General features: G+C 48.9%; 1 protein-coding gene and 1 non-coding gene across 2 annotated transcripts in view; both read right to left on the reverse strand.

The window, feature by feature from the left end:
• The window catches only part of Pax5 (paired box 5), a 185,947-nt gene that overhangs the window by 71,209 nt on the left and 90,194 nt on the right, over positions 1 to 24,544 (reverse strand). The window contains exon 7 of the mRNA NM_008782.3: positions 13,759 to 13,888. Within this exon, the coding sequence (NP_032808.1) occupies positions 13,759 to 13,888 (130 nt within the window). The remainder of the gene's footprint in view (positions 1 to 13,758; positions 13,889 to 24,544) is intronic.
• Positions 11,535 to 11,612, reverse strand: Mir5120 (microRNA 5120). The gene has a single exon (NR_039580.1). It is a non-coding gene; the product is annotated as a microRNA 5120 (primary transcript).

Consider the following 24,544-nt stretch of genomic DNA (forward strand, 5'->3'; position numbering starts at 1 on the left):
TGTGGGTGGGTGGGGTGGGGATAAAACCCACTTTTAGATGAGGAAACCCAGACACTCTCTTGAACCCTTAGTAGGACAAAAATAATGTTTCAAAGAATAAGGGGTGGGGAGACCCAAACCACAAATGTGTGGCTAGCTCCAGAGACAGCCTGTTCAGTTTTCAGAGAACTCAGAGTTACTCTCCTGAGGGCTGGAGAGATAGCTGAGTGATAGGAACACTGCCTGCTCTTCCAGATGACACAGGTTCAATTCCCAGCACCCACATGTTGGCTTACAACTATTATAACTCTAGTCCCAGAGTACCAGATACTCTCTTCTGGCCTCTGTGGGCACCAGGCATGTATGTGGCACACAGACACATAAAAACACATAAGCTGAAAATTTTTTTACACATAAAAACAATCAAGCTGAAAAAAATTTTAAAGTTGTTCTCCTGGGTAGGGGGCAATCTAAAGCGGTCTCCCCTGTGGCTTCCCCATGCTTCTGACAACTTCACATCCTCACCTCATGACACTGAGCCAGGATGGAGGCAGTAACCAGACCCCACAGCCTGTGCTAGTTTAGGACGACAAGATTACCCACTGTCCTCTTGCCTCAATTATTGAGAGCCATCTCTCCAGTGTCCCTGAAGCTATGGGCCATGACCAATGTCTTGCTGGAGAAAAATCCACAATGATTTGTCCCCATCATTAGAGGGGAGAGTTCTTCACTCAGTGATGGGTTAGGACCTCCATAAAAATATGAAGTAAAAAAATTAGAAAGCTAACATTATACAGAGTATAAAGGCAATTATAGGTAGTCAGTTTTATGCATATAATGTCGTGTGTGTTTACAAGGCATGGACAAGACTCTGGAAAGACACACAGCACAGCATTAACTCTGCTAACACCAGCATTATAAAACAGGTCTGGACTGATGTACAGGAACTCGGTCACAAGCTGCCTTAGGGACTTCTGTGCCTCTGGAACTATCTTTACAATGAGCTTGGATTACTTTTGGTTAAAAGAAACTGTGTCTTGAAACAGTGTCTCTCTATGCTGCTTTGATTGTCCTGGGACTTGATATGTAGACCAGGTTGACCTCAAACTCACAGAGATTTGCCTGCCTCTGCCTCCCAAGTGCTGGGATTAAAGGTGTGTGCCCTATGCCTGGCTTTAAAAATGAACTTTTAGCTGACTTTGGTTGCTCACACCTTTAAAGCCCAGCACTCAGGAGGCAGACGCAGATAAATCCCTGAGTTCAAGGCCAGCCTGATTTACAGAGCGAGTTCCTGGACAGCCAGGGCTACACAGTCTTGAAATGCCAAACAATAACAACAAACTAAACAAACAAACAAACAAACACTGCACTTTTAAGAAAGGAGGATGGTGAGTGGGGCATGGGGACACTTCATGGGGGACACTGCAGGGGGACACTGCAAGGAGGACACTGCAGGGGGTCACTTCAGGGGTCACTGCAGGGGGAGACTGCAGGGGCACTGCATGGGGCACTGCAGGGGGATACTGCAGGGGACACTGCAGGGGGCACTGCATGGTGGCACTGCAGAGGGTACTGCAGGGGGGACACTGCATGGAATTCTAGCACTCAAGAGGCAGAGGCAGAGGCAGAGGCAGAGGCAGAGGCAGGATTGCCCATTCTTTAATTTAAGGTCATTCTGTTCCACATAGTAAGTTCTAAACTAGTCAGGGCTATATAACAAGACCTGTTTATAGACAGACAGAGAGAGGTGACAAAAGATTAAAGCAACCTTGAAAGCAGAGAAACACAGCTTCCCTTACACACTGCCTCCCCACAGAACCTTCCCTTAAATTCCTGGCCAAGGAGAAGCCACGTTAACTCCCTGCCATCCGCCCACGTGCCCATTGTCTCGCAGGATCCTGACAGTTTCTCTGTGCTTCGTTTCACCCCACACAGGTTTCTGTATTTGCTTCCCACATCAGAGTGAGTATGTGGACAGAAGGGACACCGGGATCCTCAGGCCCAACACACGCCAACACACAAGAAGAGCCCAGTCTCCATGGAAAGAGGAATGAATGAGTGAGTGAATGAATGATGCATGGTAGAACCTCTACAAAGTAGTCAGGAGCTTCTTTCCCGGCTCCAGACAATGAGAAGGGCTGGGCGCTCTCTGACCGGGAGAACCAGCTAATGAAATCACTATTTTAGGAGGATGGATCACAGCAGGGTGGACTGGGAAGGTGGAGGCCCAGGGACCTGCTGGAAGGCTATTTGGAAAGGTCGGCTTCCAAGCTGCCTGCGAGTGTGAAAAATCTCCGAGTGCATTGCCAGGAGGGCCATCCGGCTCCGTTTATTTTTATCCCACAGAATACAAGGTCAGAAATGAGTAGAGCACTTTCGGATGAAATTATTTTTTTTAATTGACACCACACTTTACACACATATCAATTCATTTATTCAACAAATAGTTCTTAGGAACACTGGGCTAGCCTGGAAGCAAGACACCCATTCTTCAATGTGCATGTTAATTACAGAGATGAGCGCGTTTCACTTGGGCTTTCAGCCACCCGACCTCCAGCTTCTCTGAGCCTCAGAGTGGTCTTACAAATACTAAGATTCCCAACTTCTGGGATGCTAAGAATCCAAGCATCGGCTGCTGTGGGTATCCTTACTAGTGTGGAAATGAATATTTTATTTTTATTTTATTTTATTTTATTTTATTTTGGTTTTTCGAGACAGGGTTTCTCTGTGTAGCCCTGGCTGTTCTGGAACTCACTCTGTAGACCATGCTGGCCTCGAACTCAGAAATCCACCTGCCTCTGCCTCCCAAGTGCTGGGATTAAAGGCGTGCGCCACCATGCCCGGCCCAGGAAACAAATATTTTAAATGCAATTGAATTTGCCCCAAATCATTCTGGAAGGCAAATGGCCCCGTTCCTCGGGGAGAGAGGAGCATTTCCAGTCTCAGGTGTTGAATCTTTGCACACAGCAATCTAGTCTCAGCATTGGCTGGCTGGTAGTGTCCAGAAAGAGTTCACTACTGTTGCAAGGGTCTCCTGGCAGGTGGAGGGCACTCTGCAGTCATTAAAGGAAATGGAAAGGCCAGGGTAGTAGAAGCAGGCAGGGCTGGAAACCCAGTTGCTGGCAGGGGAAGAGGGGGTGGGCAGCAGGCTTAGTAAACTGGAGGGCTAGGCTGGTGCTATCTGAGGATTCTAAAGGGGCCACCTCTTCTCAAGTCCCCCATGTTGATCTGAGGGGAGCAAGCCCACCAGTCTTTCAAGAGAGGTGTTTTAATCTTTTATCAAGCCCTCTGATTTTTAAAAGGCCACTTTAAAATTGCCTTGGTAGTTGCTAAGTAGATAGCACTCAAAAGCTTAAAAATGTAAACAGAAGCTTGTAGGTGGCTCTGTGGGCAAAGGCTCTTGCCATGCAAGCCTGATAACCTGAATCTAATCCCTGAAGCCTCTGTCGAGGTGGAAGGTGTACCGGCTGGTTTTGTGTCAACTTGACACAGGCTGGAGTTATCATAGAGAAAGGAGCTTCAGTTGAGGAAATGCCTCCATTAGATACAGCTGTAAGGCATTTTCTCAATTAGTGATCAAGGGGGAAAGGCCCCTTGTGGGTGGGACCATCTCTGGGCTGGTAGTCTTGGTTCTATAAAAGAGCAGGCTGAGCAAGCCAGGGGAAGCAAGCCAGTAAAGAACATCCCTCCATGGCCTCTGCATCAGCTCCTGCTTTCTGACCTCCTTGAGTTCCAGTCCTGACTTCCTTGGTGATGAACAGCAGTATGGAATTGTAAGCTGAATAAACCCTTTCCTCCCCAACTTGCTTCTTGGTCATGATGTTTGTACAAGAATAGAAACCCTGACCAAGACAGAAGGCAAGAGCCCACTCCACACACTGTTCTCTGAGCTTCGCATGAGTGCTGTGTGGCATGTATGCATGCACATACACACACACACCTTGCACACACACTTTGGACACATGCACACCTTGCTCACACACACTTCCCCTGGGGCCACTGTGAGCTTCCTCGTCCTTTCTGACAGCCACATGCTACTCCACTGTGGGGATGACTCTCTACTTCTTTCACCTGACTCCTCCCAGTGGACATTCGGATCTGATCTTCAAAATGATAAATGATACTTTTAATGTTAAAAATATGTTATGCAGATAAAAAAAACCTTTGGGATGGACTTTCAGGCCAGGCTGAGGGGTCTGTGGGGCAGTGCTTGGGTCTGTAAGCTCACGGCACCTGGAGGGGGCTTCCAGCACAGTTCTGGATGAAGGCTCTTTGCCTTTGTGGTAGTAGTAAGATCACTGGCATCGACAGTGACCGAGTTTGGGTAAAGAATTGTCCGGGGCTATGTGAAGAGGCTAGCTACCTGGCTTGTGTAGTTTCTGCTGAGTCTAAGAACAGCCAAGATCTGAATTATATAGGCTGCGCCCAACTGGCCACAGAGAGGGACCTGAGAAATGGCCTCACCCTGCAGGCACCTTATTCTCTCATGTGGACATTTATAGGACACTTTCTGGGTTTGTGTCTTCCACTAGAAATTTCCCCCCCTCCCCCCAAGAAAATAATCCCGGAGCTTCTTATAACTTAAGTCTGAGATCAGACGCTACCTTTTGGGGACGGCTTTGCTTCCCCCTGCCCCCTACTCAGCTTCTCTCCCTTTGTACTTTTCTTAGAGCTCCTGACACGAGGAAACCACAGTGCGTTCATCCTGTGCCGACTGTAAACTTGCCCCTCACACGCACCCTAGCCCTCAGGCAGATCCAGTGAGGGCAGAGACTGTCCCCAGGGGTCCCATGGAGTGGATTGCTACTGATATCACCTCTTCTTTCCAAAACACGAAACAGCTTCAACAGCCCAGTGTTTTCCACAAGAAGCTGGTGGCCCAGCCCTGGGTCCCAGCTCTCCTTCTACGGTGTCATAGCTTTTCTTGTCATTCCCCCAGCACCTTTCAACAGCCTGGGTACACATACATTTCTCAGAGTCTGGCTTTCATTATTCATTATGACTCCACTCTGAGGGAAGAGGTATTTAGCTGCGTCTGATGAGCCTCCAAAAGTCTCATAAAAAGTGGGTCAAAGGAGGTGTTCCCAGTGGAAGGATGAACAATTGACTGTTCAGAGCTGCCTGGCGGCCGGCCAGAGCAAGCTTGAGTGGGAAGCAGAGCACATCTGAGCAAGTGCAGTGCCACTCAGAATAAGGAGGTCCCCCCCAACCAGGGACCCTGAACTGCCTCCCGACCCTGGACAGGGCCCCACGGGCCCAAGTCACTGGGCTCACTGACCAAAAGCAGGGTGGGGGTTTTTAGTGTTTCCTGGAATGTGGGAGATGGCTCAGGTAGCAATTGCTTGCTGCACAAGCTTGAGAGCCCAAGCTTACCACCCAATACCCGTGTGTTTAGAAGGTGGATGGTGTTCACCTGTAATCCCTGTGCCGGCGAGGCGGAACAGGCAGATGCCAGCGCGGCTGAGTGGGTGACCTCCAGGCACAGTTAGGTTCTAGCTCAAAAATCAGGCTGGGAAGGATCAAGACTCAACACTAACTTACTGCCTCTGCATTTACTCAGATGGACACAGGCACGGAGAGAATTGCGACACATACACACAAACATCCCTGGCTGCACTCAGGCACCTGCCTCCACTGGCCCTCAGCCAGACGTCCTGACAGCAGGTGTCCTGACCCTCAGAAAGCTGTCGGCTTACACAGCCACCCTCTGAGAGTGCCCAGAAGAGTGTGCCTCCCTACCCTCCACCCATAGGGAATTGGCACTGGAGCGTCTTCTTGTTATACACCAAGGACAGAGGTGAAAGACTCACTCATACAAGAACCAAGAGATGTAGTAAGATAGATGCTAAGCAACACACTGAGCACTGTGCAAGGAGCACTAACTTGACCCTCACAAGATGCCAAATACCAGTACAGATACCACCACCCAGAGCACTCGTCCTATGTGTAGTGTTCTTGCTGGGATCATCAGTATTACACGCCAGAAATTAAAAACAAAACAAAACCCCAAACATCTGAGGCAGGCAGCAAAAATGGCCATTCTCCCATTTCATAACTAGAAATGCTGAGGCTTAGAGAGGACATGGAATTTGCTTTAAAATATAAGAGCATGTAAGTGGCAAAGTCCAGACTTAACCCCACCTCTGTCTCCCGTTCCAGTGCTTATTTCTGTCCCTGTTCCCTAGCTTCTGCTCAGATCCAAAGGACAGGAGTGTTTGCTTTCTTAGAAGGCTATGTTTGGAGTACTGAGGCTCCAAACATTGAAGGTAGCAGGCAGAGCTGGAGACTCAGGGACTTGGCAGCTACTCTCTCTGCTGTAGTGGGTCTCACCTGCTGTGCTATAGAATGGCCCCTAAGGGTTGGAGGGAGAAATGCCAAAGAAAGCTCAGAGCCCAGGGCCTAGGCCACTATCACAAAGAGGCTCCCACACTTGTTGAGCCAAAGGAGACCCTCCTCAGTATCCTGACATTCCAATCTGCTGATGCAAAGATATGGTCCCCAGGGGAAGAGATCAAGAGGGCATATGTTGGCCTAACTCCTTTGTTCTCAAAGGCAAAAGGTCGGGGGGGGGGGGGGGGGGGCCCAGCTGGGGACAAGACTGTCAGTGTCAGCTCTTTGACCAGTAGGGAGGCAGGCAGAAGCTGGGAGCCTAGCCCTGCCCCACCTGACATCCTTTCTTGTAGGCAAACCGGTAGCTGCCCCAGCAGTGGGCCTGTGGCCCAAGGACACACCTGCAGATAATTAGTCCCAATCAGGACAGGCCCAAACTGCTGACAGTGCAGGACCCAACCAGCAGGCCGTGTCACCAAATTTGCAAATGGTGAGTGACTTCTGAAGCGTGGCCCTGGCCGGCAGAGCAGGGTTTGGCTTAATATTTAATGCGGCATATAAACGGTGCAAAGAAATGGGCCTGTTCTCCAAGCAGACTCTTTTGGGCTGCCTGGTGTGTAAGAAATCCAGTAGCTCAGGGACCGCCTCCCCCATTTTTTTTGTGGCCTGGAAAGAGGGACTAAAGTGGTTGTCGGATCAACCTCCATCCCCCCACACCCTCACCCCCAACCCTCCACCTCCCCGCCCCTGCAAGACTTCCGAGCTTCTCCAGGCAGCTACTAAGGCAGGCTGAAGTAAATGAGGAATCAGTGAACATTTGTGGAGTTTTCAAGGATGAGGGCCATTGCTGGCTGACAGACAGACAGACAGACAGACAGACAGACAGACAGACCACAGTTCTTTTTCTTTGGCTATAGCCCTGTCCCACAAAACATTCAAGTAGGTGAAATCTGTTTTCAGTCTTTTGGAACTGAGCTTTATTTTCACGTAAATGTAAACCTGTGGTCTCCACGGTTTCCACACACATGGGCTTTTCTAGGACCCCAGCCTCTGCATTTCACCTGGAGCTGTGCCAGGAGTCCCTCAACCTGCTGACACATGGTAATGCCAGGATGAGCCCACATGAGTCCCCTGACCACACCCCTTCATACATGTGTTCTGCGCATGGAGAAATTCCTGAACCTCTTTATGTCCTACAGTGTGGACTTTCAAAATATTACCTAAAAATACACATCATTTATCTCTCCTTTTGCTTCATACATAGTTCAAGCATCGTATTGTTTTGATTTCATTTAAAAGTCGATGTGGTGGCTTGGTTGGTAATGGCCCCCATGGCCTCACACATCTGAACGCTTGGTGCCCAGTTGGTAGAACTCTTTGGGAAGGATTAGGGGGTGTGGCCTTGGGAGAGGTGTGTCACTGGGGGTGACATTGAGGTTTCAAAAGTCCATGTCATTCCCAGCTTCTGTTTCTCTGCCTCAAACGTGTGGGTCAGGATGTGAGCTCTCAGCTGCAGGCTCAGTGCCATGTCTGCCTTCCTGCCTGCCTATTGCAGACTCCCCACCATGATGGTCACAGACTTGAACCCATTGGAGTCATTAGTTCCATTGAACACTTTCTTTTGTAAGTTGCCTTGGTCATGGTGTCTTATTACAGCAATAGAAAGGTGACCAAGACAACAGGCTACATTCTTTGTAAACAGGCATCAAGAATATAAGTGCTGTGTGCGAGTCTGGTGGAGAGAAAATGGAACCCCCACTGTTATAGCACAGGAGTTCAGCACCCCATAAGATGGAGGAAGGGGTGCAGAGGCCTCCTACTGAACATTTATGCCTAAGCATCTGCTATAGAGGGAATGTGCATGCATGCGTGAGACTGTCTGCTGAGTGTTAGCTCAATGGCAATGGGCTACCTAAGGACAATACAATTTTCTAACTGTGTTATGCTTTATATTCTTAATAATACTGCATTACATTTTACAAGTGGAATCATTTTGTCCTTCTATATTTTTAAATCAAATGTATGTCTTAGACATTCATGCTAGTAATCCTTAAAAAAATAAAGATTTATTATTACTTGTGTGTGTGTGTATGCCTGCTTGACTCTAAGTGTACCAAGTTCATGCAGGTGCCCATGTAGGCCAGAAGAGGATCCTGGAGTTACAGGCAGTTGTGAGCTGTGGTGCTAGAAATGAAACCTGAGTCTTCTGAAAGAATAGCAAGTACTCTAAACTACAAAGCCATCTCTCCAGCCCTAGCTCTATGTGTGTACATGTGTGTGCATATGTGTGCATGTGTATGTATGTGAGCATGTGTGAGTGTGTGTGAATGTGTATGTATGTATGAGTGTTGTGTGAGTGTCTGTGAGAGTGTGAGTGTGTGTGTGTGTGTGTGTGTGTGTGTGTGTGTGTGTGTGCCCATCCACAGAGGCCAGAAAAGACCATTCCTGCCCTGTCATCTCATCTTCAGGAGGTTGTAAGCCACTGGTCTGAATGCTGAGAACAGCAGGCAGAGCTTCTGAGAGGACAGACAGCATGCACTCTTAACCACTGAGCCATCTCTCCCCCAGCCCTTTGACTATCAAGGTAGCATTGTATTGTCTGTGAAAAAGCACTGCAACTTATTAGCTGGTTTCTATGTAGGGTCTGCTTTGGTTCTGTTTGTTTGCTGTTACAAATGACAGGAAAGTCATCACTGCAGGCCTATAGAGTAAGTTCCTTAACTCGTGCACAGAACTTCTGAGTCAGCAGGGAAACTTAAATGTATTTAAAACCTTGAAAAACATTGCCAAGTTTTGCTCCAAAAAATTTATATTCCTATAGCAATCCATGAAAATATTTTTACTGTGTCTTTCCAACACCAAGACTTACTATAGAACGGATGGTCTTGGTTGTGGCGTCTCGTGGCTGTTTTAACTGCGGCTTTGTGGTAAGGAGACAGGGTACATCTCCCCATACACTTTGGAGGCTCTACAGTTTTGCCAATAAACTACCCATTATTGCCTAGTTTTTCTACAGACCATTTTTCTTATTCATTTTGAAAATATTTATTTTATTATTTTAATAGTGTGTGTGTGTGTGTGTGTGTAGGGTGTGTGTCCACACATTAAGAGCCTGCCGATATCAGAAGTACCAGATGTGGAGTTGGAGTTACAGATGGTTGTGAGCCACCTGCTATAGGTGCTAGGAGCCAAACTCAGTTCCTCTGCAAGAGGATGCTCTTAGTTTTTTATTTGTTTTAAAAGCCCTTTATATAGAGGCTGCAGAGATGACTCAACAGTTAAGGGCACTTGTTGCTTCTGTAGAAAACCCAGATTTGGTTCCCAGAACCCAGGTCAGGCAGCTCACAATAACCTGTAACCCCAGTTCCAGGAGGTCTGACACCCTCTTCGGGCCTCTTTGGGCACCTTGCCACATACAGTACAATACAGATAAGCAGGCACACACATACGCATATAAAAATAGTACCTAGCAATCTTTTGTGTGTACACAAAAGCTCCTTAGATATTAAACAAATTAATGTTTACCATATATATTACACCCCCACCCTAGTTTTGCTTTTGGGTGTTTTTACATACAAAAAGATTTACATTTTTAACACTTTTCAAAATGTGTTAAAATGTTTTTAACATTTTTAAAATGTTTGAAACATTTTAAAGGACTTTTTCTACCCTAGGATTGTAATTTTTTCCCTTTTTTGGTCCTGGTTTATTATAGCTTTAATTTTTAAAGTCTTGGCTAAGTGGGGATTTGTTTTAAAGGTTACATAAGTATACATGTTTATGGGGTACATTGTGATATTCTGATATAAATTACAGTGTGTCATGGCTAAATCTGGCTAATTAGCATATCTGTTACCTCACAACCTATTTGTTTCCATAGAGACAATGAAGCAGGGATCTGACCACATATATCTGGACAATTTCTCCACTGTCCACCTTGGCCATGTGTCTGAAACCTCGGCTTCTACAATAGTTGCAGTTACTATAGCATTATTGTGTGCTCTTTTTAAAAAAAATTTTATTAGGTATTTTCCTCATTTACATTTCCAATGCTATCCCAAAAGCCCCCCATACCCCCCCTCCCCTATCCACCCACTCCCACTTCTTGGCCCTGGCGTTCCCCTGTACTGAGGCACATAAAGTTTCCACGACCAATGGGCCTCTCTTTCCACTGATGGCCGGCTAGGCCATCTTCTGATTCATATGCAGCTAGAGACAAGAGCTCCGGGGTACTGGTTAGTTCATATTGTTGTTCCACCTATAGGGTTGCAGATCCCTTTAGCTCCTTGGATACTTTCTCTAGCTCCTCCATTGGGGGCCCTGGTGTGCTTTTATTTTTATTTAAAATGTTTTTCCATTTAATGTGCATGTGAGAGAGAGACCATCCCGCTTTGGTACAAGCTCTTCATCCGCTGAGTCATCTTGTTCCTGGTCATATATTTTGGAATGTCCTAGAAGATCTGTTTAATTCTTTACTTTAGGACCTCTCTAGTTATGCCTAAATGTCTATTTATCCAGCACTTAGCACCATTTTGACAACTTTTCTTAAAGTCTCTTGGTGTCTGTGTGGGACTGCTTTAAGGTAAGAGGTTACGTGGGGAGTGGATGGAGCTCTGACAGTCAGTCTAGGAATGAACACCTCCTCATTCCTTTGTGTCACTTACGGAGTTCTAAATTTATTCTCTGGTTTGTATATATTGCTGTTGAAGGTCTCAGTCTTCTATTGTGCTCATTACTGTTGATTTGTAAGGAAGCTAATGACTAGTCTGACAGTTAGAACATGCCTTCCTTTTCTTCCTTTTGCGAATGCTTGTTCTTGTGGTTTGAAACTGAGTTTTCCTATGTAGACCAGGCTGGCCTCCAACTCCCAACCCTCCAGCTCAGCCTCCTGACTGAGCACATGTATGTGTGGCCACACCCTACTTTAGAATGTGCCTGGTGTTCATACTAAGCACAGCGCTGACTGGTCAGGGATGCTTATCCTCCATTTCTGTGTATCATGTGACTTTCAGATGAAGAAATCCAAATCAGTTCAAGCTAATCTCTCCTCCTCCAGGGTTTATCTGAAAACCAATCCATGTGGCGCCAGGCAGCTTCTGCAGATCGAGCCCTTGGAGCACCCAGATGGCCTTTCTAGCTGCAGCTCTGGATCTGGGTACAACGCACAAGCCTTGCCATACATACCTTCTAACGTGAATGAGGAGGCCTTTGCTGCAGACCATGGAAGCCTGTCTGAAGGGGCTGCTGCCACTGAGCTCCACTCTGTCACAGCTGGTGGCACCACAGCCCCAAAGGACCAGCTCTTCTACGTTTTTGAGAAGTCAGAAAGCTAGGGTTTTTGTTGTTTTGTTTTTGTTTTTAACTCTTGGCTCCAATTTTCTAAAAGCCCCCCATGAAATTCAGTGAGATTTGCCAAAGGCTAGATTAGCCTTGGTTAGGGAGCCTGCTTCTCATTTCCATGACAAGAGTTAGCCTTGGTGTTCACTGGACTATCAGCCACCTAAATGAGAACCTGCCCAAACCCATTTCCTAAATCCTGCCCCAAACTTCCCCTCTCCAGTGTGGTCTCCTCCCGGATCTCATGTGAGTACCACAAAGACCCTGGGAGATCAGAACTATTTTATGGATGGAAAAGCATCCAAAAGCAAATAGCAAGGAGGTCTCAGGCCTGGACGGACCCTCTGGCAGTCTCCATGGTTCAGTGACAGCACACAGGCCCTGTTGGAGTGCGTACAGCCACTCGTTGGCTGTGACCTCAGGAAGCGAGTTCTCTTCACTTATGCAATGGAGATGAAGGTAACAGTAGTCACTTCTCAGTGCTCCCCTGAGCTACCCAGCACAAGGCCTGAGACTCAGCGAAGGGACAGAGGCCATGAAGCTGAGCTGATCCAAGCTGGCTCCCCTGCCTTCCCTGTACCTCCTCAGTTGTCTGTTGTTCCTTGAAAACAGTACAAGGGTTCTAGAAAACTAAAGGTGACTCTAGAGTGGGCACATCTGAGCTTGGCTTCTGCACCTGTATAATGGGAACATTGTCACTGAGGTCCCTGGTGAACCCCGCAGGGGACCTCAGGAAATACCTCACTGGCTGCAGCTCACTGGCTGGCACCCCTTCCACACACCTTCTCCCCACGTCTCAGACGACTGTGCCCCAACTTAGATGCACCAAGGACCAAGTCACTTTTGCTCTATCTGACCCTCATGTGGTACCCAGACTAACAGACAGGGTTCAGCTGCTTTTAGCTTGAGCCCAGTACTGACTTAGACGTTAGGTCTCAGAGACAGGCCTCCAGTCTGGTCACTAAGGGACCCTGGGCCTCAGGTCTTGCCTCATCCATCCCTCCTCTGCAAACTCTAACACAAGCGAATTTCCTGGCTCTGCCTCTACCTTCAGGGTATGTCCATCAGCCAACAGGGACGTCTTGCCATCTCTATCTGGATCCCAAGCTCCAGCCCAAGGGTAGCCCAGGAGTCCCCACTGTCTGTACATTCCATATTCTGGAGACCCTCCTGCCTCCTGAGTGAGACACCCTCCCAGAACTGGCTTCAGGGACTGCTCCGGGGCTCCATGGTGCTGGGTTGGAGAAGGGGTTCCCCCTGCAGCAGCAAGTCCTCCAGTGACCAGCGTGAGGGGATCCTGGGGAGTCACAACTGACACATCCACTTACTGGGTGCTCGCTTTATACTAGGCAAGAGCCCAAGCTCTTCATAGGTGGGGACCCAGCCATTATCATAAGAGTCCTGTACAATAGCCATCACCACTGTTCCCAGCATACAGATGAGAAAACCACAGCTGGAATCCTGACACAACTCACTGGAGATTGCTTGACTGACACACAACAGGTCGGAACCCTGCAGCAAGTGGGGCCTGTCCTGGGGCTAGAACTCGGGCCCAGCACATGCTGGGCGGCACACTGCTGCTGAGCTGCCTCACCAGCCTGAGGCCTGTACTCTTCACCACTGATGGTGATCATGGCGGCTGCCAGGAAAGACAGCTGCTTGGCATATACCTAGCACCACCTAGTCCTTCTGTCCTCAGCCTCAGCTTGGAAATCTGACACGCCAATGGTGTCTTAAAAAGTCTCTCTACTCCTGGAAGTTAATGTCAACCAAAAGATTTTCCTGACTCATGAGAGGGAGAAACTCCAGACCTCGGAGTGCCTGGCCCCACCACAGGGACCCCTCTGACAGTATGATCCGTCTTCTCTTGGTGACTTGAAACAGTGTGCAGCCATGTCACCTCATCCACAACCTGTGTCCCCAGCAGTCTGTCACCTCACCCCATTAAAGCAGAGGCCAGTCATGTCCAAAAGCACCAAGGACAGCTTCCCACCTCACAGACCTATTCCCATTCTCTCTCTCTCTCTCTCTCTTGCTCTCTCTCTCTCTCTTGCTCTCTCACTCGCTCTTGTTCCCCCAACAACCCCCAAATCTCCATCTAGGTATGCTCACCTGTGACAATAGGGTAGGACTGTGGGCCTGGAACGCTGCTCCCGATGTCAGCGGGGGTGGGGCTCGTCAAGTTGGCTTTCATGTCATCCAGGCCTCCAGCCAGTGAAGCCATGGCTGAATACTCTGTGGTCTGAAAGAGGAAGCAGACATCTCAGCATGGAGCCCAGAGGCACCCTGATCAGATGCAAGGCCGTGACCTGTCCACAGAGGTTCTGGGAAACCCAGGCTGTAAGGGCAGATGCAGCTCAGTGGAGCAGCACATGTATCCAGAACCGACCACTGATCCCCGGTGGAGAAAGGGGCAGGAGCCCACACAGCATCACAAGAGGCCAAATCTAAAGTGCAGATTCCCTGGCTCAGCCGCAGAGGCCATGGAGGGCATCGAGCAAGCAAGGCAGAAATAAGAGTCTACTTGCCAAGGGCGGGGGCAGCATGGTTTCTGGCTTGGGGACTCTCAGACCCCAGAAACAAGTGTTCAAAAGGACTTTAAGTGATCACCCAGTCCAGATTCATTTCACAGATGGAAAAATCAGGGTTAAAGGGGAGGAGGGTTGTGTCCATAGTAGACCAGGCCAAATCCCAACCCAGGGACTGGGTACCACAAGTTCCCAGTCCCAATTCAATACAGACTTGAGTCACAGTTGGATGAGTGACTTTGGATTCCGGAAGCATATGAACACAGAACACATATTCTGCACACAGAATATTCCCTATATAGATGTCAGATTTATCAAACCCACGACAGCGCCTGCGCTGGGCACGGAGTCATGTCCCTTTCTTTAAGCATTTTGTGAAATTTAAGCCTGGGTACAAGGAGTCATTTCCTTGACATTGGAGCCATTGCAGAACGGCCTCCAGGGAAGGCAGAGAAGATACCAGCCTGAGCCTTCCCATTCAAGGAAAGACTACATTGTAAGGATGGACAGCATCTCTGCCTCCCTCCCAAACCTGACTGCAGACACTTCAGCTGAAGAACTTGGCTGTGTGCACCAACTTTTGGTGAGAGCTTCTTAGGAGCCTGCCTTGCCAAAGGAGGTCAGATCCCTGTGTGTCCAAGATGATACACTCTGTCGGCCAGCAGGAAGAGCAGGCAGAGAGCCCGTGATTTGGGAGCTCCTCGTATACTTGGGAAAATGATGGTTGCTATTTCTGAGGCCCCGCTTGGCAGGGGTGGAGCGGGCGCTATGTCTCCTGAAAAATGGTCACCAAGAAAGAGTCTCCTGAGAAGGAAGCACTGGAGTGGGATGGGAAGATGGCTCAGGCCTGCTCCTGTCCTCACTGTGACGGGGCACCTTGTGTAAGCACCGCTGTTCCCACCCCCAAGGCCTCGTTCTCTCTCATGAGACCATGCATGAGCCTGAGGAGTTTGGACGGGACCTGGAGCTGACCATATTAGGGGTCTTTGCCTTTTGCATTTAGGCCTCTAATCCACCAGAGATTGATTTTTGTGTCTGGTGCAAAGATCTAATTTCTTCCTTCTCCCCATTTCTGAATGGATAACCAGTTGCCCCTTGCTGGTTATTAAGAGCCCATCTCTCCCTGCTGATTTGTACATCTCCTTACCCATAGATCAAGGTTCCATATGTGCACAGATGGCTTTCCAGCCTGGATTCTGTTTCATTGGTCTATTTATCTATCCCTGTGCCAATAGCACACCGTGTTAATTACTGCAGCTCTCCAGTGCTCCCTTGCACAGGTAGACCCGGCCCCAGCCTGGCCTCTCCCTTGGAGTTCTTGGGCCAGCTATGGGCCTAGAGATTCTTGGCTACATGTTTTAGAATCAGCCTCCTCTGGAAAATGATTGATAAGCCCATGGGGCCCTGGACAGGCTGTCCTCAGCAAGCAACGCCTCGGGATACCTGGGTCTGCAGTCCCTCTCAGCTTCACTGGACTCTCAAGCCTGCCCCAGAAGTACTTCCCAATTTTCAGAGAACACTATGTGTCATGTCAGATCTTCACCTGTGACTTCCCATCTCAGCCTCAAGCTCTGCCCATGAAGGGGGTTGTGGTATTTCATTTCTCAACTCAAAGGCTTGAGACTTCCATTTCAGAAGGAATGAGATGTGCTTGAAGCTGAAGCCACACAGCCCCTAGGCCCCACAGCCAGGATGCAAACACAGGCCATCTCATCCCAGCATCTTAACCATTACCCTGATGGTTCTCCGACAGTGAGGCCTAACTGAGCAATGATGAAACCAAACAAGTGGTTCCAACTATTCAAAGTTGAGGTGGTTTTGATTAGTTTTCTTTTAGTTGGTTCTTGTTGCTAATCTTGGGGCTGTTTGTTTTGAAACAGGATTACATGTAGCCTAGGCTAGCCTTAAACTTACTATGTATCTGAAAATGACCGTGAACTTCTCATCCTCCTGTATTTACCTCCCCAGGGCTGGATAATGAGCAAAGATCATAACAATCAACTTCCTGCCGTGCTGGGGATTGAACTCAAAGCTTCATGTGTGCCAGGCAGGCACTCTACTGGCTGAGCTGCATCCCCAGCTCATTGGTAATGGAATCAGAAGTAGTAGAAGAGAGGCCAAGGGTTTCACACCTAGAAAAGCTAAAGCCCCATTTGTAAGTCATGGTTCAGACATCAGCAGGTAGAAAGGAAAGTACATGACTTGCTGTGAGTTAGAAAGAGCAGCGTTTGAAGAGCAAGTCTGCATTCCACGCAGCAGGGGGCTGTTGGGAAAGGTCACTGTCTAGATTTCCTCCCCGAAATACCAAGCTGACCATGCCCTAGCCTCCACCTTGCTAAGAACGCATCTAAGACCAAAGCTCACCAAAGGCAGCCATGCCTCTACAAGGGTCTCTTTCAAAGTGGTTCCTTCTGGAGTTTCTGGATGCCCAAACATGAGTGCTAGTTCCTCTTTCTGTGTCTTCCTAGTAGGGGTCTGAGTGCAGTAAGTAGACATTCATTTCCCTGTGCTAGGCCCTGCTGTATACATGCAGGCATGTGAGACTAAAGAGACCCTCTACAAGCTCCCAGAGAAATATGTATAACCCCAGAAAGTCCATCCAATATGGAGACAAGCACGGAGTCATTTGTTCTCACAGGCTGTGGTATGGTCAGGAAGACTTTCCTTTGGGTGAGATAAGCAGGCTCCATCCCTCAAGTGGGGATGGTTGAGGAGAGCTGAGAGGTGAAGGGGATGAAGGAGCCAGACCAGGAAGGGGCACTAGCTGAGGGAGTAGACACGAAGGTAGACCAGTTGGACCTGGGCCACGATGGCCCTCTCCCATGGGTACAAAGATAATTGAGGTGCACAAGCTTCTTCAAGAGTCAGCCAAGAGTCAGAGTACCCCTCACACCCATCCCTGATCCCAGCCTCCATGACTCTATTTGCAGACATGTCTGAATCTCTAAGGGAAAGCTTGGGTTTCCCCCTAGGAGACAGAGCCAATCTCAGAAAGTGTGGCTGATGGAGATTTCCTGCCTCTCCTGTATTTAAATTTCCAGGTAGAAACCAAGATTTGATTTTTGTTCCGTGTCAGACAAAGTGCCTGGAATCACTCCAACTGTTGGGTTTGCAAGGCTAGGTATGGGGGTGGGGCGGGACCTGCCATGCCAGTCTCTGAAACACCACTGGCTTCCAAAGGACAAAGAGAAAGAGCCTCAGTAAAGAGCCCAGGTTGTGGGCAATGGTTCTCATAGATTTGTCACCATCGGGCAGGGGCCCAGCCTCTGTTGTTGGCAGGATTGTACAATTTTGTCCAACAGGAGCAGGACACTGTCTTTTATGTGGATATTCAATTGTTCCTCAGGTGTGTCCTCTGAGTGGCCTGTGATGTTTCAAGGGCTACCGTGTTCTTGCTGACCTCCTGGACTTCTACAACATGGTCGAGTTCTCTATGCCTCCAACAATCCAGGCTCTATCCTGTCTTGGCCCAGAGGACCCATCTCATTAAATAAAAAGCTCCTATACTTTTCATAAGACCTAGCTCAAGAATAACTTCTTGGTGAAGCCATTCCTGACTCCATACCCCACCAAAGAAATCATCACCCCTCTTATGCCCCCTCATTATGTGGCTTCCTGTATCCCACTCTGTCACAGCATCTCCATCTATAACAGCTGTTTGTCTCTCTCCTTTCAGAATATAGGATCTCCTTACACCCACCCACAAAGTGCTGAATGAATGAATGAATGAATGAATGAGTGAATAAATAGTCCAGCTGCATGATGAAAACTACAGATCTCAAAAATTTACCGGAGGTCAGGAATGACAGCGTGTGCCTCTTATCCTTGCACCCAGATGGCTGGGGCTGGGGCATCCAGAGTTCCAGGCCAGCCTGGGCTATCCAGTGAGATCTTATCCTCAAGAGTAATTAACTAAGTAATTAAATAACTAACTAAGAAGTTTTAAAACAGTAGTTCCAAGTGATATGGAAACATGCCCTGTCTTCTCCCACCTACAATCCTCATCAAGCTAGCAGACAGGAAAGCTAAGGCCCAGCCCGGTGTTAGCTAAAGCCCCTGGGGAAGTACATCTATTAAAGGCAATAAAAAAGAACCCAGACATATAAAAGGTTTTTTTTTAACCCTCTGGAGACAATTTCCTTTAGAATATTCAAATTCCTCACCCATTTCTCTCATAATTCACTGGGAAAGAAAGGTTATTTCCCATGATGAGTTGTTAATTTGTCTCTGATTGAACAAGGAGAACATTAGAAACTATCGCATATCCCTTTTTGCTTTGGCTGGCAGGAAGCTCAGTCAAATTCAGCGTTCAGTGAGCACAACCACAACCCCGATGGCCCCTGGCACCACGGTCTTCCCTTTTCGCTACACTGCACTCGAACTCTTTCAGATTGACTTAGATATGTCTAATCCTTAACCCTTCAACTCAGGCAAGTCCTTTGTGGAGAACAGGGACTGAGAGAGACAGACGCATGTAAAAAGAGACAGAGTAGAGAAGATGGGCAAGAGAGGAGAGAACACTCCTGCTGACTCCTTCCTGGGAGCGATGCCTGTCTTCCTGGGATGTCTTCCTGGGAACTGGGCCTGTCTGCTCCCATTTCTCAGTTACTTGGGAAGTCACATGCTAGCCAGTGGGATGTGGAGGGCACACACACAGTCACAGTGTCTGTTGATGTATCTACGACCCTGGGCACATCACCCCATCCCGGCCACCCCCAGTCACAGACCCCAGCTGTGTCCTCCATTTTTCTCCTTCTCTGAACCCTTCAAAGTCTGTCTGAAGCTGTCATGTCAGGCTCCTACTCCCTCCCTTGAGAGCCCCTGCTGCTGTTCGTGCCCGTGACCCAGAAAGAAACAGTAACCGAGGTTAGTGGTTCACAGACTGCCCAGTCCCACGCAAACAGCTGGGACAAAATTCCATCTACCGGCAGCCGCAGACTCCCCCAAGACCCCAAAGGTCATGACCATCATCCCAGACCCAGCACCCTCCTTGACAGTGGGCCCCAGTTCACAGTCAGCCTCGCTCTCTCAACTGCCAGTTACAGAGATACAATGAGTCACCTTGTCTGATGTGGAGGTGCTGAGGAGCAGAGGTGAGTCTCTTCATTTTTATCTGTCATTTCAAGTCTTGGCCCAGTGGTAGACAGAAACAGAGCGAGGAGTGAGCACGTGGGACTCCTGCTCCAGCTCGGTCTCCCACAAGCCGGTTCCGGGGGGAAAGACCCATGAGGGAGACAGAGTGAAATGGATTTTCATTCTAAACTCTCTCTGCCTGCCTGCCTGCAGGAAGCTCATGAAGATCTCATGGGTGGGAGAGGGGAAACAACTTGGAGACCAGGTTCTGAGAGGTTGGGGGTTCCTAGCATCAGACTCCGGGGCACAGGCCCCAAGAGTGTGCACGGATGTCATTTGAGTCCCTATGAAATTACCTGGAAAAGCACTGCCTGGGGCTGCACCAAGTATTGTCTCATCAGCACCGGGCACCACTGCCATAGCATGGAGGAGAGAAGAAACAGACACGTAAGAAGGGGGGGCAGAGAAGTGGGGCTCAGCATGAGGACGAGACTCAGCCAGCTCTGGAGGGGGATTTCCCTGCTACCTGCTGGGGTCCTCTGGGCTTCAGATGGCCCTGGGAAGCCCCGTCGGAGACAGGACACACACTCCCATCCTGAAGGGCCAGACGCCTGCTCACCTCCACCCCTACCCAGACAAGCCTAGAGTAGGAGAGGAGAGGCCTCAGGGTCTGGCCTAAAGTTTGAGACTGGGGAAGCAAGGGTTCTTCGCCGGGAAGGCCCCCGTGGCTTCTAGAGATTTTTCTCTGGGAGCTTTCGCTGTATGATCTCTAATTCCTTTCTAATACTGAGAACTCTTTACTGTTACCATTGGCCCACAAGACAGAAAGTCACGTCCATTTTCATGAAATTAAGTCTAAGGCGAGGAAAGAGAGACAAGGGGACACCAGGCTAAAGGGGACTCGGGACCTGCCAATCAGTTCAATATGTACACTGACTGAGGCAAACTGTGAAATATGTAACCATAAAAAAAAATCATGACATAAAGGGAAAAGTGTGCTCAAAAGCATCAAGGAATTTGCTAACTTTTAGCTGTGATGAATGGGTTGAGTACACGCTGCCTAATGTCTTTAAGAGACATCTTTGAAAGATTTGTTTCAAACGTTCGTGGTGAAGTGAGACCATGTCTGAAAGGGACTGGGCAGCACACATGTCTCCCCATCCTGACTAGAGACGCTGTCTGTGTAGCCAGCATCCCTGCCCTTCTCCAGCCAGCATCCTGGGTCTTTTGCCCACCATGCCTCAGCTGCAGGGACAGATTGCATCCCTTCACTTAGACAAAATGAGCCCATCACCCCTAAGCTGGCTGCTCTTGGGATCTGGTCCCAGCGAGGGAGAAGTGAGTGGCGCAGGAACCTTCACCAGTATCCCCAAACACCTGTGGCACAATGGACACCCAAGAGGCCAAGGGCAACCAGGAGTTTTTCTCTGCTCCCCCGCCCCTGCGCCTGCCCTGCTCCTCCAGACTGCCACACCCGACTCCAGTGCTGTCTTCAAGGGACTGTGAACTCCAAACCTTTCCAGAGAAGGAAGACCTTAGGCCTTTCTCCCTCCTGGTGCGTCCCGGCCACATCCCTGCAGGTGCGTTATGTCCTTGGCACTCTGGGGTGTGAGCATATGCGGGAGGGAAACCCGGAAGGGGCACGGGTTCTCTTAGCAGCTCAGAGGCAGAGTTAAGGCTGGTGAAGACATTGCTCAGACACTGACATTGCCCCAGCCTCAGGCTGGCGCTGGGCCTCACCTAGGTTTTTATCAGTGAAAGCGTCATGGCCACGCTGTGGTCTCAGCTGCTTTCCTTAGCTAGAATATGGGGATGTCTGACCAATTCTGGAAGGCCATGAAAACATAGAAGAGGGGTAACTGGAAAGTAGATCCTCTCTCTCTCTCTCTCTCTCTCTCTCTCTCTCTCTCTCTCTCTCTCTCTCTTTTCTCTCCCTCCCCCCACCTTCCCATGGTCAAGCATCTTTAAAAACCAGACTGGCAAGAAAAACAACAAACTTTTTAAAAACACCCGCCAAACAGGGCAACAGTAAAAAAATGTTATGGTAGAAAGTGCTTCAGTGAAATGGCAAAACGGCTGCGGAGGCACACAGGCAGAGCTGTTGCTTCCGGAAGTGACGTGGCTTACGGCCACCTCGCCCAGCTGTGAGGTCATTTCGTGGGAAACTGCACGATCGCTGCATGCGATCTCTCTGCACTGCTCTACATGTGTCTACAATGATCTCAAAATAAACGGGTAAATTTGTTTTCAAAAATTAAAAAAAAAAAACCAAAAAACTCAAACCAACAGGCTTTAGCATTCTGTCTCTACTAATCAAATGAAAATGAACCAACATTTGAAAATGAACTGTGAGATGAATGTAGACAATGAACAACACTAGCAATAGTAGCCATCGTCTAACAAAATACTACTAGATGCAGGAACTGTCAAGGATTCTGAAAGGCCCCCCTCTTCCTGGAAGTCTTCCCTGATTTCCCTCTTCTGTGCTCCTAAAGCACTTCACTGTGCAGATCTCTACCAAGTCCACATCACTCACTATTGTGCCCTTAACTACTGAGGGCCCCCGTCCTCCAGCTGGAGTGTCAGCTTCGAAAGGGGAGGAGACTGGGTCCCCCTTATGTCAGCAGCTCCAGGCCCGACTGAAAACAGAGGTGGTACAAATGTCACCTATGGACCAATGGCCAAGTGGACTGGGACAGGTGCCATGGCTGAGTTCTACCAGTGGCGTCAGAGGGGCTTCATCGTGTCAAAGAGAGGATAACTGATGTCAAAGTCCTTTCAACACACTAGCTGAACTGCGTGGGAAGGGGCACGGTTGGCCTTCCGAGGCTATGGCCATATGTGGGTCAAAATGATTCTTAGCAGAGTAAAGGGCTTCCAAGAAGATATGTGCTCTGCCTGTGTCTGCTCTCTGCAATCCCAGCACACTATGAAAGGTTTCCAGGTGGCATGGGAGAAGCAGAGACATCCCAGAGAGGACAGCAGGGTCAGACAGCATGCCTTCTGTCCCAGAGAAACTTTAACAAAGAATAATGAAGAAACCCTTCTCTTCTGGCCTCTGATAGACTTTAGGTGGAGCCCTGAGGCTCAGAGCCCAAAGGTAAGGCACCAATCTCTATCTGGTGCTCAGAGCTCATCAAGTGTGTGACCTGGTGACAAGGGACTCACTACTTCCTGAGAAGGACAACTCTACTACCACATAGCCAGCCCTGGGAATGGCACTAAGTCAGCCCATGGAGGCCTTGGGCAAGCTCTCTACTCCAGCTTCATGAAATGTCCCCTGAACTTTTTAGGTTGGTGTCTTCCTGTCTGATCCCAGATAGGGCTTCAAGGCCTCCACCGCCTGTTCTGTACCCCTTCTCTGGCTGGGGCACGGGTCGCTTGCTTCTGATTTCTGGGGTCTCCATTTCCTGGCTCTGGGTGCTCAACCCAACTCCATTAAAAGTTGATTATGTATGTGACAAGAAATAAATATGCATTTGTTTCCTTCTCTCTCCAACCAATGTGATACCAGCAAGCTCACAAGTGTCCCCAGATATAAACAACAAGTTCTCCTGACAAGGACACCCCCACTGTCCTGACAAAGCTCCGAGTCTTGGTGCATGTTGAGAACTGACACCCACATCTGCAGGGCAGAAACTGAAGATAAGAGAAAAGCCTCTCTGGAGCCTTGGGCTTGCTCCAGCTCTGCTCGGCTGTACGATGATCAGTCAGTTCCAGGCTCTTATGTGAGAACGATGGAACATTCCAGATACAAACCTCCATCTCCAGGCAGCTGAATTCCCACAGCTTTCCCGTGGCAAAGCCTAGCTGTCCCATCCTGCTATAAAGCTAGCAATAAGCAGGGGTTCTTGCCTCTCAAGGAATGTGAGACTCCTGTCTACCAAGAGGCATGAGTAGGAGATGGAAAAGGGAGAGCCCCTATTCCCAGGTACCTGACATGGGAGGAGAGGAGCCATCCCAAGGTGCCTATGTTTCACCCTCTTTTATACTTTCTGGCTATGAGGAGGAGAGGGAGGGTATCCTGGGACCATGAAGAAATGATAACGGAACAGTTCCCTTCTAAGAGAGAAGTATCAGATAGAGTAAGAGTGGGGTCTTCTCCTGAACCCCTCTACCAGCCCTGCAGCTGCTCAGCAGAGTAGATCCCTAGCTACTCTTTCCCTCCCCTCCCCCTCCCCCTTTCCTTCCCCACTCCCTCATTCCCTCCCTTAGGCCCCTTCCGTTCCCTGTCAGAACAGACTTTCTATCAGGCAGTTCTCTGTAAAGACAAGTACAGGGAGTCTTGAAGGGACTGCCCTCTTTGCCACCAGAGATTTCCTAGGCCAAGCTGAGACATCGATGGAACATCCAGAGAAAGACCTAGAAAGTCATGAACACAGGTCCATGGTCTACAGTTTAGAGGGCCCCGCTGATCTCAAAGCAATCCTAACACACCTTGACTAAGCTTGCTCTGCCAGCTTCCTACACAGGGGACTATTGCAGGTTAAAATGTATCGATTCCTTTAATCCTCTGAACAACCAACCCCCTCACAGATGGCGAAAGTGAGGTACAGGTGCCAAGTGCCCTGAATGTGTGAAAAGCACCCACTTCAGCAGTATGTCTCCAAAGTCCAAGACAACAAACAGCGAGTGAACAGCTCTCAGATGCTACCTTCAGCCCTGTCCTATCGCAGAGAGAGAGAGCACTGGGGCTGAGGACCATACAGAGCAGGGGTAGATCACGTGGTCTCATTCCCAAGCCTAAGTTCATTCCTGTTTCTCCATGGCCTTGTTTTAATACAATTCCCTTTAATACAATTCCTCATATTGTGGTGATCCCCAACCATAAAATTTTTTCGCTGCTACTTCATAACTGTAATTTTGCTACTGTTATGAATCGTAATGTAAATTATCTGGTATGCAGGCTATTTGATATGGGACCCCTCTGGGGGTCAGGACCCACCAGTTGAGAACCCCTGGTCTACAGAGTCTTCAACGTACTGCCGGTTAAACCGCAGTTCTCGGTCCCCACTCTCACCTCTGCCCAAGCCCTGTCTCTCTGCCCCTCTGACTCTGGCTCAACAATGACTCTTTGAGAAATACTCCCAGACTAGGCTGGGAAGGTGCCCGGTGCTTAAGAGCACATCCCGCTCTCGCAGAGGACCAGAGTTCCATTCCTAGGACCCAATTCCCAGCACTTGTGCTGGGTGACTCACAACCTTCCATAACCTGAGTTTCAGGGGACCTGGTGCCCTCTTCTGGCCTCTATGGGCAATGCACTCAAATGCACCCTTTCCCACACACAAACCACACAT

Source organism: Mus musculus, chromosome 4 (assembly GCF_000001635.26).
Source record: "Mus musculus strain C57BL/6J chromosome 4, GRCm38.p6 C57BL/6J".
NCBI classification, from domain to species: domain Eukaryota; kingdom Metazoa; phylum Chordata; class Mammalia; order Rodentia; family Muridae; genus Mus; species Mus musculus.